This window comes from Anabrus simplex, chromosome 6 (genome assembly GCF_040414725.1).
Source record: "Anabrus simplex isolate iqAnaSimp1 chromosome 6, ASM4041472v1, whole genome shotgun sequence".
Classification (NCBI taxonomy): Eukaryota; Metazoa; Arthropoda; class Insecta; order Orthoptera; family Tettigoniidae; genus Anabrus; species Anabrus simplex.
The window spans coordinates 343416118-343434582 of NC_090270.1; the positions used below are offsets into that span (position 1 = coordinate 343416118).

Below are 18465 nucleotides of genomic sequence, written 5' to 3' on the forward strand. Positions count from 1 at the left end.
ATTTGAAAATAATACCCATTTGCATTCACTGTCCTCTTCTTTAAATAAATAATTTGCAGTGTTAAAAAGGTAGTCAAAACATAATTCTGAAGTAGCTAGTTAGTAGGTAGGCTATTAGTTTATACTATTTATTAGTTTAATGAATCTTAGTATTATAACTTAGTTGACATTTGACAATTAAACTCAACTCTAGACCGCCCTATGAATTTGAGTCATGCTCATGACCACTCAAAAGTACCCGTTTTATATTGGGAAGAACGGCTCAGTATTCTCTCAGTCCATATGTCACATCGTTGCACAAGACTTCAATCATATGTGGACAGACGCAGTAACTTAAACAACAGTATGTTGAATCAAAAAACCAGCGGGCTACTGTATATCTCGGGTAGCCTATACAAAATATGACGATTTAAAAAAATCCTCAGCTGATAGAAAAATAGGCCTACATATTTTCAAAAATGACTGAGCGAGTTGTCGTGCGGTTAGTATCACGTAGCTATGCGCTTGCATTCAGGGGATGGTGGGTTTGAATCCCACTGTCGGCAGCCGTTAAAATGGTTTTCCGTACTTTCCCCATTTTCACACCAGGAAATGCTGGGAGTGTACCTTAATTCAGGCCATGGCTGCTACCTTCCTAATCCTAACCTTTCCCACCCTGCGTCGCCGGAAACCTTCGATGTATTAGAGTGACTAGCATTTTTTTCTAAGAAAGGAGTTCATAGTATGAAGACCAGATGGCAGCAGCGAGCACTGAATGCTCTTGCTGCTGTCTTACCAGCACATACTACACAGATGCAGTGAGAGCGGTGACTAATGAGCCGTGAATCGGATCACTGTATCGATTCAGTAACGTGAACGGAATCAAATGAATCGATTCAGTAAAATGAATCGAATGTCCCATCACTAAAGTGCACTAGTACTGACCAAAATATTGACAGTAATAATGACCATGCAAGGTATATGTAATGTATAATATATGTATTATATATAAATGTAATGTATAATGAGTAAAATGGCGCCTGCCGGTCGTGTTGCTCCTCAAGCTGTTGAGAATTTTCAGAAATGTAATAGTTTAATGGAAAGTAGTGAGTGCATAGAATTTAACGACGGGAAGAAGAAGGTGCCAAATACCAGTGGAAGTGTGGATCAGGTCATAGGCCAAAGGAAAAATAATTCGCGAAGTGTTTGTGTATGTGACGCACGCATCGTGCATGCGGAAGCGGGAAAGTGTGTTGACTGTGTTACTTTATTATCCGAATTGGCCTCAAGGGATGAAATTATTCGAATGTTAAGGGAAGACATTGAAAGTATTAAACGTAATAGACTTAGTTTAAATGGTGTGACTGAAGTGCAAACTGAGACATGGTCGGAAGTAAGTACGAGGTGTTGTAACAGTAGGCCTAAAACTAATCATGATCGGGGCGTAGGCCTAGGTATTGAATTAAGGAATAAGTTCCAGGTCCTTGAGTCAATTACCGCTAGTGAAGAAGAATGTGTAAAGATTAATAACATTCCAGCCATTACAAGGAAGCCTGCACTGGGGTTGAAGAAGAAAAAATGTAAGGTAGTTGTGTACGGGGATAGCCATGGTCGGGGTATTGCTGTCGAACTTGGTGATATGCTACCGGAGACTGAAGTTGTAGGTTTTGTCAAGCCAGGTGCTCTGTTCAAAGAGGTTCTTCAGTCAGATATGGAAGAGATGGGAACACTTAATGAGAATGACTACGTGGTTATTATGGCAGGGACGAATGATATTGCCAGAAATGAAGCATCAAATGTGATTTCTGGGGTGAAGAAAGCACTTTGCAAATTAAAGACCACCAATGTAATATTATGTAATATTCCACATCGACATGATTTAATTGAATGGTCTTGTGTAAATAAGTTAGTTGATGATACAAACAGGCGGCTACAGAAAATTGTCAAATGCTTTCGAAATACAGAAATAATTGATATGAGCAATATGGATCGAGGATATTTCACAAATCATGGCATGCATCTTAGCAGAAGAGGGAAAAAGCAGCTATGTAATATGATAAGAAAGAAAATACAACAGACTTCAGGAACAACTATCACAACCAATGCCATACCACTGCTGTTCGATAAAGATGAGGAAGTTGCAGAACATTTGCAGGTAATGAAAGTAAGAAGAGTTGAGGAAGTAGTTGAGGTGAGTGCTACCACTAAAGAAGGATGCCTAGGAGAAGAACATCAGCTGAAAGGGATTAATGTGATTCTACCACAATCATCAGAGACAGCAATACCAGAAAGCACTGAGTACTCAGGGAAAACTTGTGAGGAAACCATTGAGATCATCAGTAGCAGTCAGTTGGATGAACGAGGAGAGGAGTTACTGGAGAAGTTGGATGTTGGAGCACCATCAGGACGAACTGAAGGAGGGCAAGCTAAACAACCAGAAATAAGAACGTCAAGTAGGACAAGGAAACGACCAGTATTACTAGAGCAGGATTTTTTATGGTAAAAGGTACCGGTAGCAATAGTTATAATCTAAAGGGAGAGCTAAATTTGTTCCACCAGAATGTTCAATCTTTAAGAAATAAAATTCTAAGTATGGAGGTTCTGTTGGCAGATAACCTACAAGGGTATGATGTTTTATGCTTAACTGAACATTGGTTGATGGAGGATGAGATTTCAAATTTTGTATTAGAAGGTTATGCTCTTGCAAGTAAGTTTTGTAGAAAGAAAATGAAGTGTGGAGGTTCATGTATATATGTGAATAATAATATCAAATGTAAACAGTTGGATAAATTTGAATATCTGAATGTAGAGGAGCATTTCGAGGCTAGCTTTGTTGAACTAGTGGATTATAAGTTAATACTTATATGCATTTATAGAAATCCTTCTAGTAATGTTGAAACTTTTTATAATAATATTGAAATTATTTTAGATGACCTACAGAATCATAACAAAAATGTAATAATCATGGGTGACTTCAATGTAGATTTTTTAGGGAATAATGGTGGGCGAGATAAGCAAAGGCTAGAAATGTTGTTTTCCTTGTACGGTCTAAAGGCAGTTGTAAATCAACCAACTAGAATATCTGGGGATACAAAGTCAGCAGTAGATCAAGTCGTATTGAATGAGGAAATGTGGAACTATGAAATAGAAGTTTATGATACAGGTTTTTCAGATCATTCTGCTCAAATTGTGCATCTAAATTTTAGGGTAATAGGAAACCATAATTTAAAAAATAACAATGTAATTTACAGGGAAACTAGAATGTGTAACAAGGAAAATATTTCATATTTTAACCAGTTATTGGCCAAGGAAACTTGGGAGAGTGTATATAGAAATAACTCAACTAATGAGGCCTTCAGTGAGTTTTTGGGTTTGTTCGATCATTATTATCAAGTGGCAATACCAGTCAAAAGGATAATTGTAAAGAATTATAGGAATGGGTGGATTACAACAGGAATTAGAAATTCAAGTAGACGATTAAGGTTTTTAAGCAAATGTGTGAAAGGGAGTAACACCTCATCTGAATTGAAGGATTATTATAAGAAGTATAAGAACATATATCAAGAAGTTTTGAAGGCTGCCAAAAGATTGCATAATGAGAATGAGCTAAAAAATTCTAAAAACAGGTCTAAATGTATGTGGAACATTATAAAAAGGGAAAAAGGTACTCTAGTTCCATTAAAAAATAATATTACTCTTACAAATGCAGGGAAAGAAATCAGTGATCCAGAAGAAGTTGCAGAAATATTTAGTAACTATTTTATAGAAGCAGTTTTGAGGTTAACGGAAAATTTTCAAACATCAGTGACAAGAACAAACTTGAATACAGTTCACAGGAATGTATCATCCATGTTTCTTACTCCTGTGACTGAGTAAGAGATAGATAAGATAATAAAACAGATGGGTAAAAAGAAGTCTTCTGGTTTAGATGGTTATTCAAACTACCTTATTCAATGCTGTTACCAATACATAATCAAGCCTCTCTGTTACTTGATAAATTTGTCACTAACCACTGGTAAATTTCCAGACAAATTCAAGGTAACCAAAGTTGTTCCGATACATAAAAAGGGTAGTGAAGAAGATGCTGGTAACTATAGGCCTGTCTGCCTCCCCTCTGTATTCTCCAAAATACTGGAAAGAATTATGTACGATAGACTGTTATCATTCTTAGAGAAGCATAATATATTAGCTGGTTGCCAGAATGGCTTTCGTAAAAATAGATCAACTACCACAGCATTCATTAACTTTATTGAACGGATATATGACACACTAGATGGGAAGGGTGCATGTTTAGGTATTTTCTTGGACTTAACAAAAGCTTTTGATATAATTGACCACAGCTTGCTTTTAGAAAAGTTATACATGTATGGAGTTCGGGGAATGGCCTATGACTGGTTCAAATCATTTTTAGGGGATAGAAGGCAGATTGTTGAAATATCATATACCGGTACTGATTTGAGCAAAAATGTAATTAAGAATGTGTATTCCTGTGCCAGAAACATAGATCATGGTGTTCCACAGGGGTCAGTTTTAGGACCATTATTATTTTTAGTATTTATTAATGATATCGTCCAAATTGTTGATGATATTCAAGGAGTGCAATTAACTTTGTTTGCAGATGATATTACTGTCTTTGTAGCTGATGAAAGTTCTGAAGGGTTAGAATTGAAGGCAGGCAATATAGTGAGTAATATCCTGAGCTGGCTTGAGGATAATAAATTAATTTTAAGTAAACAGAAAACTTCTGTGATTAGATTTCACCATAAGATTAATTTAAATATGGAAGTTAGTCCAATATCATTTGGAGAGACCATAATTGAGTACTCATCATCAACAAAGTTTCTTGGCTTGTGGATGGATGAATCATTAACCTGGGATAAACATACAGAGTTTATAGGGAAAAAGCTTAGTAGAATTTATTTCATGATAATGTCTTTGAAAAATAGTTTTAATTTAAAGGCTTGCCAAATTATGTATTTTGCATATGTCCATCCCATACTAACCTATGGAATCATTTACTGGGGGAATTCACGATATAGCAAAGTCATCTTTAAGTTACAAAAGAAAATAATTAGAGGAATGGCCGGTGTCGGCAGGAGGACAAGGTGCAAGAAATACTTTAAACTTTATTTTATTTTACCATTGCCTAGCCTTTATATCTTCCATACACTTGTATATATGAAGGAGAATGTAAACAGCTACACCATAAATTCTGATGTACATAGGTATAATACTAGAAATAAACACAGTCTGCACATAGAACCACACAAAACTAAGCTATATGAATCAAGTTTGAGTTATGCAGGAGTACATTTATTTAATAAATTACCAGACTGCATTAAGCAGATAAAACCATGTTCAAAATTTAAGAAAGAATTATTCAAATTTGTTTCTAACCAATGTTTTTATTCTATTGAAGAATACTTAGCTCTTGAAAATTAACTTATGTATCACTTTTATTTTATTTTTTTTAAATCTGTGCCTCTTTACCACATTGTATATTTCTCTTTATTTATCATGGCATGTATATTACTGTTTTATCCTTTGTTACTGTAAATATGATTATTGACGTGTCCCATATCACTGTATGATCAGTTGGACGAAATAAAATACAATACAATACAATACAAAGGTTGCTACAATATTGATGCGTACTGTCAGTATTACTGACCGTGTAGGGTCTGCTATTAAGTTGGCAACTAGGTTTAATGATTGCTCTCAACCAATATAAATCAATATGAATGGCAACTTGGGATTGCCTGGATGTCTGTTTCCACGCAAAACCACCATATAAAGGCAAAATCGGCCAAGATGTTGTGACGTACCCACTTTGCCCACAGATGTATGACAACTTTATGACGTGGCGGGTCACTTTAATATTAAAATAAATAAATGATATGTCATTGTTTCTCCAGAAACAGTATCCCAAGGGCGCCAGTCTTCAGGCTTATGGCTTGAAAACAAAAGTGGATGATTAATAATAATAATAATAATAATAATAATAATAATAATAAATAAAAATACGTAATGAGACTCAAAGAACTCCCAGGGGTGGGGTGAACGGAACACAAATCATTAAGTACACTAACTTGGAATTTAAGGATCATTAATAATTATTTCATAAAATACCAATTAAAACAGCTATTTATTAAGATGAAAAACGTGACGTAACGGCGTATTAACGAAATCTGAACTTACGGAAGCAAAAGAAAAAGTGAATGAAATTAACTCTAAGAAAATGAACTGTTGCGCGAAGACTTGCAGTAACTTATGTCATAAGCTCACCAAATGTAGACTCTGTTGTCTTGAAGCTGAAGATGGGTGGATCTCTCGTACAGGCTGCCTCATCTGTTGTTGGATTCCATTCCTGCCTCTACATTTCCTGTCTTTAACACTTCCTACTGTACTCCTTACATAAAGTCGTAATGAGTCCTAATTTTAAGTGCAAAACCACCAGGGGTTATGTTCATGGAGAGAATACCTTCGTATTCTTCCGTATTACGGAACAGTAGCGTAGCTAAATTCATAATAAAAGCTCTCCTGCCCTATACCAGTCAGAACCGGTCTCCCGTTGACTACCTCTCGTCATTGAGATAACAAGTCCCAATGAGAGTAACTTTTGAGTAGAATATACTCAGATGCGAAGTGAACTAAGTTAAAATCTTCTCCGATGTGTAGACGTAGAATCGTAGTAAGAGTATCTTCCAAGAGTGAGAATCAGAATGTCCAAAAGTCCGAATACAAGTGACAATCTGCTCACGAGTAAGAATAAGAGTATGAATGTCCTCTCCAGCTCTTGTCGGTGGTATATATTGGTTCAAAAGTCTCCTTCCATCAGCCATGTCACATGGTCCAGTAATATTCGAGGTCTCATCCCTTCTCCTATGTATTGCTGTGCATCCATCACGTTGCTTCATTACGTTCATTCACATAGGCTGAACTTTCCCGCTGAAATAAAGCGTCTCGAAGCTGAGTTTGAAAAGTGGGTGTTAATAATGTATCAACTGTCTTTTCATGAGGTGGAGAGGGTAATATCTCTCGTAACCTCGATGACGTACTTTTCCTGGAACTGGGCTGAAATTAGCCTGCTGACTCTGGTCACCTCACAACGGCTATTGGAAAGTTTACTGCAAGTTATAAATATGCGTGATGTTGAAATACTTTACCCAATAATTTGTTCGTTCAGAATACGTTATAGCCGCGTTACTAAGAAATGAAATGATGATTGAAATGGATGATAAAAACCCTATATACAGTATATATATATACATATTAATTTAAAAATGACCTATCAGTGATTAAATATATAGTTCAATAATTAAAAATATACAGTGATGTCCCAAACATCACAATGTAAATTTAGACGCTATAATATTCAGAGTATACTAACTACTGTTATTTTACCTAGTTCTGTACAATCATTACTAACTGTTGTCAGCTAAGAAAATTCTGTCTGATACTGAGCTACATGAATCAGTCCTCACCAGAACTACCTCATCAGCTACAGATTATGTTTTTATATCATTTGATCTTACCATTATGTTGTACTTTCAGTGTATCCCAAATGTGAACTGAGGTGTCATCACTACCACAAAACAAAAAACGTCCAGAAAGTGAGAGTCCACACGATGTAAACCCAGATGTCTTATTTGGTGGTAAATATTCTGCAATTTGCTGGTCAGACCGAATATCATACAAACGAGCTGTCTTATCTTCAGAACCAGTGGCAAATGAAAATCCAGATGGATGAAACTGAAACAAACATGAATAGCCTCTTGTATTCCAAGCTTTTCCCTAATTATATTAAAAGAGACTGAGTAGCTCATATATTAATTGTTGAGTCTAATTTCTAGTCTTACTTGAACTTACACAGACCGAGTTTACATCTGCTTCATGTCCAAAAAATGTTTGTTTGCACTTGTCTTCTCTGAGATCCCAGTGTTTGCAGGTTCTGTCCACACTTCCTGTTACATAGGTTTTCATATCTGGGTTCAGTGATATTGATACAACATCCCCTGAATGTGCATTGAACTCCAGAGACTTTTTTCCATTATCCAAGTCCCATACACAGCTGCACATATAGAAAATTGGTTACAGTTCTTCTTCAGTTATGCTTAATAGGAAATTTGTAAATTACATACACTCAAAAATATTTGGCAAATAAATGAGCATTTGAACTAATTGAGAGGCATCAAATGTAATTCAAAATAGAGAAGAATCTGAAAAAAGTGATAAGCCTAGTAAAAATATGGACCCACTAATCACATGGCTGGAGATAGAGAAGAGCCTGAAAAGTATGAAGAAAGGGAAAGCTGCAGGAATAGATGAGTTAAAGTGTGGACATGTTGAGAGCAGGAGGAACCCCAGCAATCCAATGGCTATATAGACTCCTAAATGTAGTATGGCAGCAAAATACCATCTCAGAAGACTGGAAGAAAGGTATAATTGTACCTATAGTCAAGAAAGGCAGCAGATGGAAATGTACCAACTACCATGGCATCACTCGACTCTCTCATGGACTAAAAATTCTGGAAAAAATTATAGAAGATAGATTATGAGAAACTGTAGCACCACTTTTAGAAGACGAACAATGTGGCTTTAGGTCTGGAAGATCAACAACAGATCTTATATTTGCTGTCAGGATGCTAATGGAAAACATCAGGAAAAACAGAAGCCTGTGTATCTACTGTTCCTTGACATTGAAAAGGCCTATGACAGCATACCAAGGGAGCTCAAAGTTCGAGACAGTCTAATTTCAGAAGTTAAGGTGCTTTACGAGAAAACCAGAAACTGTGTACAAGTCGGTTCTGGACTGTCAGACTGGTTTGAGACAAAAAAGGGGAGTACAACAAGGCTTTGTCGCCCCTATTATTTATCATTTTATTAGATACCATATTAAAGGCGCTAAAAGAAAGGGGGCAACAAGACTTAAAAGCATTTACATTTGCAGATGATGTAGTAATTTGGGGCAACTTAGAGAAAGATGTGGAAGAGAGACTACAGGGGTGGAGTCAGGAGCTTGAGAGATGTGGATTAAACATCAACAAGGCTAAAACGGTGGTGTTGAAGGTACAGAAGGGTGACAATTAGCCAGAAATTATGCTAAATGGCACTAAACTGGACAGTGTCACAGAATTTAAGTACTTGGGTAGTATAATGTCCAAGGATAATTTAGCTAAATATGAGGTAAATAGTCAAATCAGCAAAGCAATACATTTTTACCTCCAAGTACGACAGCTACTATGGGATGAAGAAGTACCACTCAAAACCAAGATGACACTGTATAAATCATACTACACCCCTACCCTCACACACAGCCAGGAAACTGCTACATTAACAAGAAAGGACAACTCGAAACTCCAAGCAGCAGAAATGAAGTTCCTATGTACAATGATCCAGAAGACCAGGAGGGATAAAATCAGGAATGAAAAAATCAAGGACGACATAGGACTAAAAGACTCCTTACTCCAGAAGATCCAAAAGGCAAGACTGAAGTGGTTTGGTCATGTGAAAAGAATGAGTGCCAACAGGTCTGCAATAAAGGAGTATGAAAGAGAAATAAGGGGAAAGAGACCAGTGGGCAGACCTAGAGAAAAATGGACAGACTTAGTGAAGAAGGATTTAAAGGAGAAAGGTCAGGATTGGGAGCGGATTGTGAATGAACCATGTTCATGGACCGAGCAAAATGGAAGAGGCTCGTATGCCACACCTGGGAAACTGGAGTTGGTCAATGATGATGATGATGATGATGATTGAACTAATGGAAATGTGAAACCTGAACTACTGTAGCATTATGCTCTACCCATCAAAATATCAAAGAAAATTTGCACTGACAGGAGTAAATGAAGCAAAAGGAATTATTCGGTAGGATACGAATGGCAGTTGCTGGAGGTGAAGAGAAGATTGTTTGTATTAAAAGAAAGAAAAGAACATTTCTTGAAAGCTACTAGGGAATGAACACATGTTGTGAGATAACATTTGTGCCACTGCCATTACAGTTAGAACCTGTATTTGGTGGTTTTTGAGGAATTTTATCAAACTACTTCTTGAAAGCAGATTTGTAATTACCAGGCTTGCATATCTGGAGTAGTACTGTGTATTTTGTGGTTTTCTCTTGTTCGGACATATTTTGAAAGTATTCCCCATCTTGAGTTAGACATCAGATTCTTCAGGACAATATTGGAAAATGTGGCATGTATTTGAGATAACTGTTGGAAACCTGTGCATGACTTACACCATATTCAAGAAGTTGAGATGTGCTGGTTATCGTCAGCTAGTCTGTTTGACAGGTGGGTAGTGCGTTTAAAGTTAGCAACACTAGCTCTACATCTGGCCGTGGCTTTGCCTACCTGCAACCCAATTAGGCAAGTAGGCTTCCTGGAACTTCACTTGTGATAGGGCTGTCATTTCCCTACTTTGTAAATGGTTAAATACAATGCCCTTCCATGAACAATTAGTTTTTATCAGTCCTGCTTTGCTTTAGGATGTAGTAGTTATGTAGAGATGAAAAGGTTAGCACAGGATAGAGTGGCATGGAGGGCTGCATCAAACCAGTCTATCGACTGATGAAAGAGCAACTAAAACAACAACAACTATAACTGACACAGATAGTGCTGGTACAGTGATGAGTTACATAAAGAGTTGAAAATAAAAATTTGTGCAGACATCTCTAAAAGAATTGGCCAAACTTCTGATAGTAGAAAACTCAGTCACTTTTGTGTATATTGCTGCAACTTAACTCACTTTACCAGTCACAACATCACCTGCCGAGCAATCATTCAGCAAATTCGTCGTCTGTAACTCGATCCGAATATATGTAACTTCTTCCTGCATACATTGGTCAGTTCAACGCAGTTTATGGTTGTGTTTACGATGGCTAAACAGACCAATCCTGGCATAAAACATACGCCCACACAAATCACACTGAATGGATGGAGGAGTACGAAGTTGTAATTGATGGTTTTCTTGCTTGTAGGATGCTAAGTAATTTATTATTTAACCACCTATTCAATACATTAAAAAATTTTATACAATTAGGAATTGATTATTGTTACCTTAAGAATGTAAGACATGTTTTGCCTTTAATAGAAGGCATCATCAGTCACTGTACCTCCTCAAGATTAAATCAGGCACCTGATTTAAAATTAAAGTATAATTACTAAGATCTAATATTAACATTTTTACAGTAGGAGCAGTCTAAGGAAAAGAATACAATATTCAGTATTAATGAGTGTAACAACATTAATTACACGCATTAATACTGAATATTGTATTATTATTTTTCCTTAGACAGCTCCTATTGTAAATATGTTAATATTCAACTTAGTAATTATATTTCCTAGCATTCCAAATAATGTAATATTTAAATTTTCAAATAAGATCACGCTACTAAGCACTTTGTATGTACCTTTGTCACAACTAGTAACATTGTAGTATTGTTAGCACATTAATACCCAATATGTATTCTTTTTCCTTTTACACCAAGTTAAATCACCAATTACTTATTGCAAGCCATAATTCTCGAACCTAAGACTTCAAAGTGGAAATTCTAACTCTATGGGAACTTAGAATTTCCATTCGGAATTGCTAGGCGGGCATTAATTCCATTGTGGAGTTTTATCTCCCATATGCAGTTATCAGACTGCCTCTTAAATAGGCTTCTGATAAGTTCACCTGCATACACCCAGTGTCAGTGGGTAGGGTCTGATACATCCCACTCTGAAGAGTCTAGTGTCAGACCTAAGACGAAACGCTGGTTAATAGAGCAAACGCCTGAAAAGCCATACATCTAATTTTTCATCTGACCTAAGACTTCAACCAGATAGTTTTTCCAATATTACAACTTTACTTCTGAGTAAAGTCTCATTTAACATTCTCTAAAATTGCTGGTATATTTTTCCTAACATTCCAAATAATGTAATATTTAAATTTTCAAATCGGACCACTGATACTAAGCACTGTATACGTTCCTTACACAACTAGTAATCAATAGGCAACGGCTGATATTGTTGTTACACTCATTAATACAGAATATTGTATTCTTTTCCTTAGACGGCTTCTATTGTAAAAATGTTAATATTAGATCTTAGTAATTATACTTTAATTTTAAATCAGGTGCCTGATTTAATCTTGAGGAGGTACAGTGACTGATGTTGCCTTCTATTAAAGGCAAAACATGTCACATTCTTAAGGTAACAGTGATCAATTCCTAATTGTATAAAAAAATGTAATGTATTGAACAGGTGGTTAAATAATAAATTAATTAGCATCCTACAAGTATAGTATCTTCAATAAAGAACCATAATGATATTTATCACTTGTTTTCTTGCTTGTCGCTTAGCCTCTTGATGTCTGCGGCATTCTCTTTCAAACAAGTTGACAGCGGTGGATGTAGTGTTCCGCCACAGAGAGCGGTACGCAGCACATTCTTCCCATGTCTGTATATCTATACCAGTTGTCTTCATGATGTGTTTCAGCTGGTCCTTAAAACACTTAAGAGGGGGTCCATGAGGTCTACTGCCGGAGCAAAGTTCACCATAAAGAATTTGGCAGGGAAGCCTGGTATCACCCATGCAGTGAACATGGCCTAACCATCTCAGTTAATGAGCATGATTGTTGCCTCAATGCTATTTAGCTGCGCTTTGTCAAGAACTGCAGTGTTGATCACATAGTCCTCCCACTTAATATTCAAGATGAATCTCATTTTCTGTTGGTGGAAGCGCTCAAGTTTTCTGATATCACGACGATAGTGTCCAAGTTTCACAGCCATACAGCAGCGTGGAAATAACAACAGCTTTGCACACCATAAGTTTGATATGCAGTTTTAGGTCTTTATTCATGAAGAATCTGTGCATTAACCATATGAAACCTGCATGAGCAGCCCCAATTCTTTTATCAACATCTTGTTCACAGGTACACCATTTAGATAAGATGTTTCCAAGATATGAAAAGCGATCAACCTGTTCCAGTGCTGTGTCTAAGATGGGAATACTGACTCAGGAAGAGTTAATCCTGGGGCAGTTTGTGCAAGTACCTTTGCTTTTTATTTTTTTGCATTAATGGCAAGACCAAAGTGATCACATGCAGTTTTAAAGCAGTTGACTGACTGTAGTTCTGCAGGTGTTAGAGCAGGTGATGTGGTGTCATCGGCATACTGCAGTTCTGTCACCCGGGTAACCAGAGTACGTCTTTGTGAGCGAAGTCTTGCAAGATTGAAAAGACCTCCATCAAAATGAAATTTAATCTCCATGCCTAAGTTGTTTGCAGATGATTCATGCAGCATGGCAGCCATGTACAGTGCAAAGAGTGTAGGAGCAAGCACACAGCCTTGTTTCAATCCTTGAGTGATTGGGAACGAATCTGATACTGAGTTGCCATGAAGAACCTATCGAGACATGCCATCATGAAGAGCTTGAACCAATTCCACATAACATTCAGGACATCCAAAATATCTCAATACTTTCCACATAGCAGATCTTGGTACTAAATCCAAAGCTTTTTCCAGATCATAGAAAACTAAATACAGATGCAGCTGTTGTTCTCTGCATTTTTCCTGGAGTTGTCTAGCACAGAAGATCATATCTGTTGTGCCTCTGGAGGTTTGGAAACCATACTGAGACTCAGGCAAAATCCTTTCTGAGATAACTCGGAGCCAGTTTAATAGAATTCTTGTTAGAATTTTACCTGCAATTGACAAAAGCGATATACCACGGTAGTTCTCACATACACTATGATCGCCTTTCTTGAAGATAGTGATGATGGTAGAATTCTACAAGTCGTCAGGTACTTCTCGAGTTTCCCAAATCAAGAGGATGAGTGTGACAAAGTCTAGTTTTCAAGGGTATACCTCCAGTTTGTATCAGTTCCAGAGGGATGTTATCAGAACCAGTTTATTGAGTGCTTTGGTGAAGTCTCTGTATGTAGGTGGAATTGCCCTCCATGGATGTTGGGGCTGCTGAGGGACATTATGAAAAAAGTCCTCAGCAACATTGGAGACACGATGTAGAAGTGAAGAGAAATGTTCCTTCCAATGCTGTAAAATTTCTCCATTATCAGTTAACATGATGGAGTTGTTAGCAGTCTTCAATGACCTCGATGAAGATCGAATTGAACCATATATCTCTTTTAAAACTTAAAACTAATTAAAACATACCTGTGCAGTACAGAGGAGGTTAGGTTCACTGGCTTTACTGTCCATTGAGAGTGATGACGCCAGCAGTATTAATGTGGGAAAGTGTGGTTAATAAAGAGTTTCAGTCAACGAAACAACAACACTCTGGTGACTGTCAGTTGTTTACAATATGTCTCAAGTATGTAAGCACTTTGGCCCTCCTTCCTCAAATTCTGAGGGACCAGCCTTTCTTAGTTGTGCCACTGCTCATAAGTAATGAAGTAATGTAATAAAAGCAGTCCATACAAAATACTGTAAACACATACAGAATAATCTCACCAAGAGAAAATTAGATTAAAATTGAAATATAGTACAAGATTCAGTATATTATACAAAAGGAATTAAAAGCCTACCAAGATTAGTAAAATAAATTGGTATTTAAAATAATACATAGGAAACAAAAATAACAGAAAAAGAACAGAAAACCAATGATGATGTAAATGACTGAAAAAATAAAATTGAGTTTTAAGGATTAAATATTAGTAGACAAATGAAAGTATATCACTGAATTTTTTATTCAGTCTATTTAATTATCTCTAATACCATTGATGAAGATCCCAAACTTTCTCCATTATCAGATTACTGAATTCATGATGTTCAAGTTAGTCTCCAGCTTTCAGTTGAAACTTCATAGAGTATTCCCCAAGGCCAGAACACTGCCAGGGAAGGTGAACTACTAAAACAACACATCAGTCTGTCAATCTTGAAAACTCTGATAAGGCTAGGAATCAAAACCCAGCCCTCCAAGGATATTAGCTAATAACACTAGCCGTTAGATTACAGACGCAGACAGTACTTCTGGTAAAATTGTCTTATATCATAACTTTGGACTATGATACATAAATTCTCCCATTTCAGTTTCTACAATTTAAAACTAGAGGAGAATTTTCTATATTCCTAACATCAGTAAGTCATGTGATTCTGATGTGTCCTAGAAGTATGAAGGTATGAGAGAGATGTACAATACCAGGTGTATGCATAAGTCTTTTCTGGTTTCACTAAGAGATGGTGCCAGCAAACAGTACTCAGCATATGAATTTGACACATACATCAGTTTGTTTGTCTGACATTAACCTACTAGCATCCGTTTTGTATCCTTCAGTGATCATGTCAACGTTTGTGCCTGAAAAAGAACATTCGCGGCACGCATTGCTTTTCTTATTTAATCAAAAGATAAAGACTGAGGGAAGTCATCATTTGCTGGTAGAAACATATGGTGAACACGCTCCATCGATTAGAACATGTGAGACATGTCCTAATCGGTAAGAAGACCATGCTTTGTGTCTGGTGGGACCAGAACGGTATTATGTATTATGAACCCTTGAAGCCCGGTGAAATCCTTAATGCACAATGCTATCACCAACAAACAATTAATTTAAACCACGCATTGATCGAAAGATGACCGGAATGGGACAGAAGGCATGGCAAAGTGATTTTGTTAGACGACAATTGGCCATTTCACACAACAAAACTGATGGAAGACACGTTGAAATCCTTTGGATGGGACATCCTTCTGCACCCACCGTACTGCCCCAACCTGGTACCATCTGACTATCCTTCGCATCAATGGGGCACACGCTCGCAGAGCAGCACTTCAGCAATTTCGAGGAAGTTGGAAAATGGCTCGACGAATGGTTTACCGCAAAAGACAAGCAGTTTTCCTAGCATGGTATTAATAACTTACCTGAAAGATGGGCAAAGCCAATGGCCAATATTTTGAATAAACAAAAAATTAATTCCCCTTGAAAATTACATGTCTTCTTTAGCACAAAAACCGGCAAAAGCTTATGTATACACCTCGTATAAGTATATAGTTTTGTTTCTTAAAATGTTTCTTCTTTGATGACCAGAAAAGAAATGATCCCATCTGGGAAGTGAGAAAGGATAAAATAAACAACGACTATAACAGTGATGGTTGTTTTGGGGGCAAAATAATGGCAATATCAACCCCTAAGATTGAAGTGAGAGGACATGAGTTAGACGTTATTTTTAACTCTGAATAACAGTGACTGCTGTAAAACTTACATTTTCATGTCTCCTGAACCTGTGATAAGTGTGTTATCATCAATGAAACGACAAGATGAGAGAAAGCCTTCATAACCCATTAATTCTCTGACAATCTTAGCAGCACCAGTTGAGTCTCTGTTGTTAAGATCATACACTGTGCACATGTTATCCATTCCACCACAGGCTGAAAAATAAAATTACCACAACAAATACAATGTTTTTAAGTTCTTCATTTAATTCAAAATTGAAAAACTGTGGGATTATGTCTAATTAAGATAGCAGTACCTGGCTGACTGAGCTTTGCTTGGAATCATTGTGAACTTTTATTTATACTTGATGAGCAGTAACAAAGGATAATGAAAAATACAGTAATTTATAAATAATCTATTTATTATAAATTACAAAAAAAAAAAAAAATGGTAACTACTTATTAGTTTGCTTAAAGGAGTACAACCTTAATTATAAAAATATGTTAATAAATGTTAAACCTCACAATAATACAATAAATATCACGTAATGTTGGGAGATGCACAGCAGGCAATGATATGATGATAAACGGGGTTAAAAGTCAGGTTGCGAGTTTCACAAATAGGAAAAGTCCTCTCAGGTTTGATCACTGAGTTGACTGTGAGTACCTAGGAAAGATTATCATTGCGGTCATCACATAAACGGTATTGTAAATAAAGGATCCAGTTCTCTGCACAAGGTTATGAGGTTATTTAGGGGTTGTAGTAAGGATGTTAAGGAGAGGGCATATAAGTCTCTGGTAAGACCCCAAATAGAGTATGGTTCCTGTGAATGGGACCCTCACCAGGATTACTTGATTCGAGAACTGGCAAAATTCCAAAGAAAAGCAGCTCGATTTGTTCTGGGTGATTTCCAACAAAAGAGTTGCATTACGAAAATGTTGAAAAGTTTGGGCTGGGAAGACTTGAGAGAAAGGAGACAAGCTACTTGACTAAGTGGTATGTTCCAAGCTGTCAGTGGAGAGATGGCATGGAATGAATTTGAGTTTGAGTGGTGTTTTTAAAAGTAGGAAAGATCACAATATGAAGATAAAGTTGGAATTCAAGAGGACAAATTGGGGCAAATATTCATTTATAGGAAGTGGAGTTAGAGATTGGAATAACATACTGTACCATTCTGTTTAATCACGAGAATGGATATTTAATGCAGTAAAAATATTGCGCAATAGGACGCCGCTTGTGAGGGCGTGATGCTATATAGATTGCGGGAATCAGGAAGGTAATTTCCGAGGCAGGGTGTGGCTGCGTACAAGTGAGAAAGAATATATGTGGAAGAGAGAAAGAGAGATAAGATTTTGTTATGGGAAGTCTCAGCACCAACCTAACAGAATTTTAAGCGGGAGCAGACAGGGTCACCACACTACTGGAATCGAGCCATAATTCTTATAATTGAAGGTTTCTCAGGAAAATAAAAAGATGGAAATGATTGCCGGAATTTTACAAAGCCATAGATACCTCAAGGTTTATTAACATAGAATTAGATCAATAAATACGTAGCAAGCAGAACCACCGTGGGAAGATCTGTAGTGGCCGCATTCCAGACTCAAGTTGTTTCTCGGTGGATTCCCGAGCGTCCCTTGATATGTTGCCTCCTATAAGAGCCGAGAGATATGGAAAGGGGCATTCAGTCGACGATCATATTGCTGCCAGTACGCGTCGCGCGTCTGCCTAGATTGCGCCAGAAACCCTTTTGTTCAGAGCAAAGACAGTGAGTAATTAGTGCAGTGCGGTAACTTTGATCCAGTGGATCGGTGATCTACAGAGTTACAGGTGGTAGATTCATAGGTGTGACAATGTTCAGATACCTATCAGTGAGGTCGCACGTGGCTAATTTTATTGACAACAACAGAACGCTGTACTTATAGACTCCAATAAGTAGCGGTAGGGGCGAAGTTCGCGAGGTGCCGAGGAAGTGTGGACAATAGGCTAAGGAGGTCTATATCCATCCTCTGATAGACTTGTGAATCCTAATTAAGCGGGCATAAAAACACAATAACTGAGTAGATAGTTTCTAGGGCTGAACATAGTTTATGGCATAGTGCACAAGTTAGTGAGTATTCGGTTATACGAGAATTGAGGACAAGGAGTTGTAATGTTGCAAAGTATTAGAGCTGTATGCTAGCTCAACCTAAATGAAAGTCCAGAATGATGCGTTGTGTTTAAAGTGAACATTTCATTGTAGTAAGAGGTCGAGACGTATTCCGAGGGAAGTGAGGTGCAAGAACTTCAGAACGTGGCTTCGAAGATGCTACCTTGAACGAAGCATCCCTCAAGAAGAAGACA

At 37.1% G+C, this 18465-nt stretch overlaps 1 protein-coding gene across 3 annotated transcripts in view; it reads right to left on the reverse strand.

Annotated features, from left to right (window-relative positions):
• Gbeta76C (guanine nucleotide-binding protein subunit beta-2) overlaps positions 1-18465 on the reverse strand; it is a 211895-nt gene that overhangs the window by 18881 nt on the left and 174549 nt on the right. For all 3 annotated transcript variants that reach the window (XM_067148912.2, XM_067148911.2, XM_067148910.2), the window contains 3 exons: positions 16175-16340; positions 7849-8050; positions 7515-7731 (listed from right to left, as the gene is read on the reverse strand). In XM_067148912.2, coding sequence (XP_067005013.1) covers positions 7515-7731; positions 7849-8050; positions 16175-16340 — 585 coding nt within the window. The remainder of the gene's footprint in view (positions 1-7514; positions 7732-7848; positions 8051-16174; positions 16341-18465) is intronic.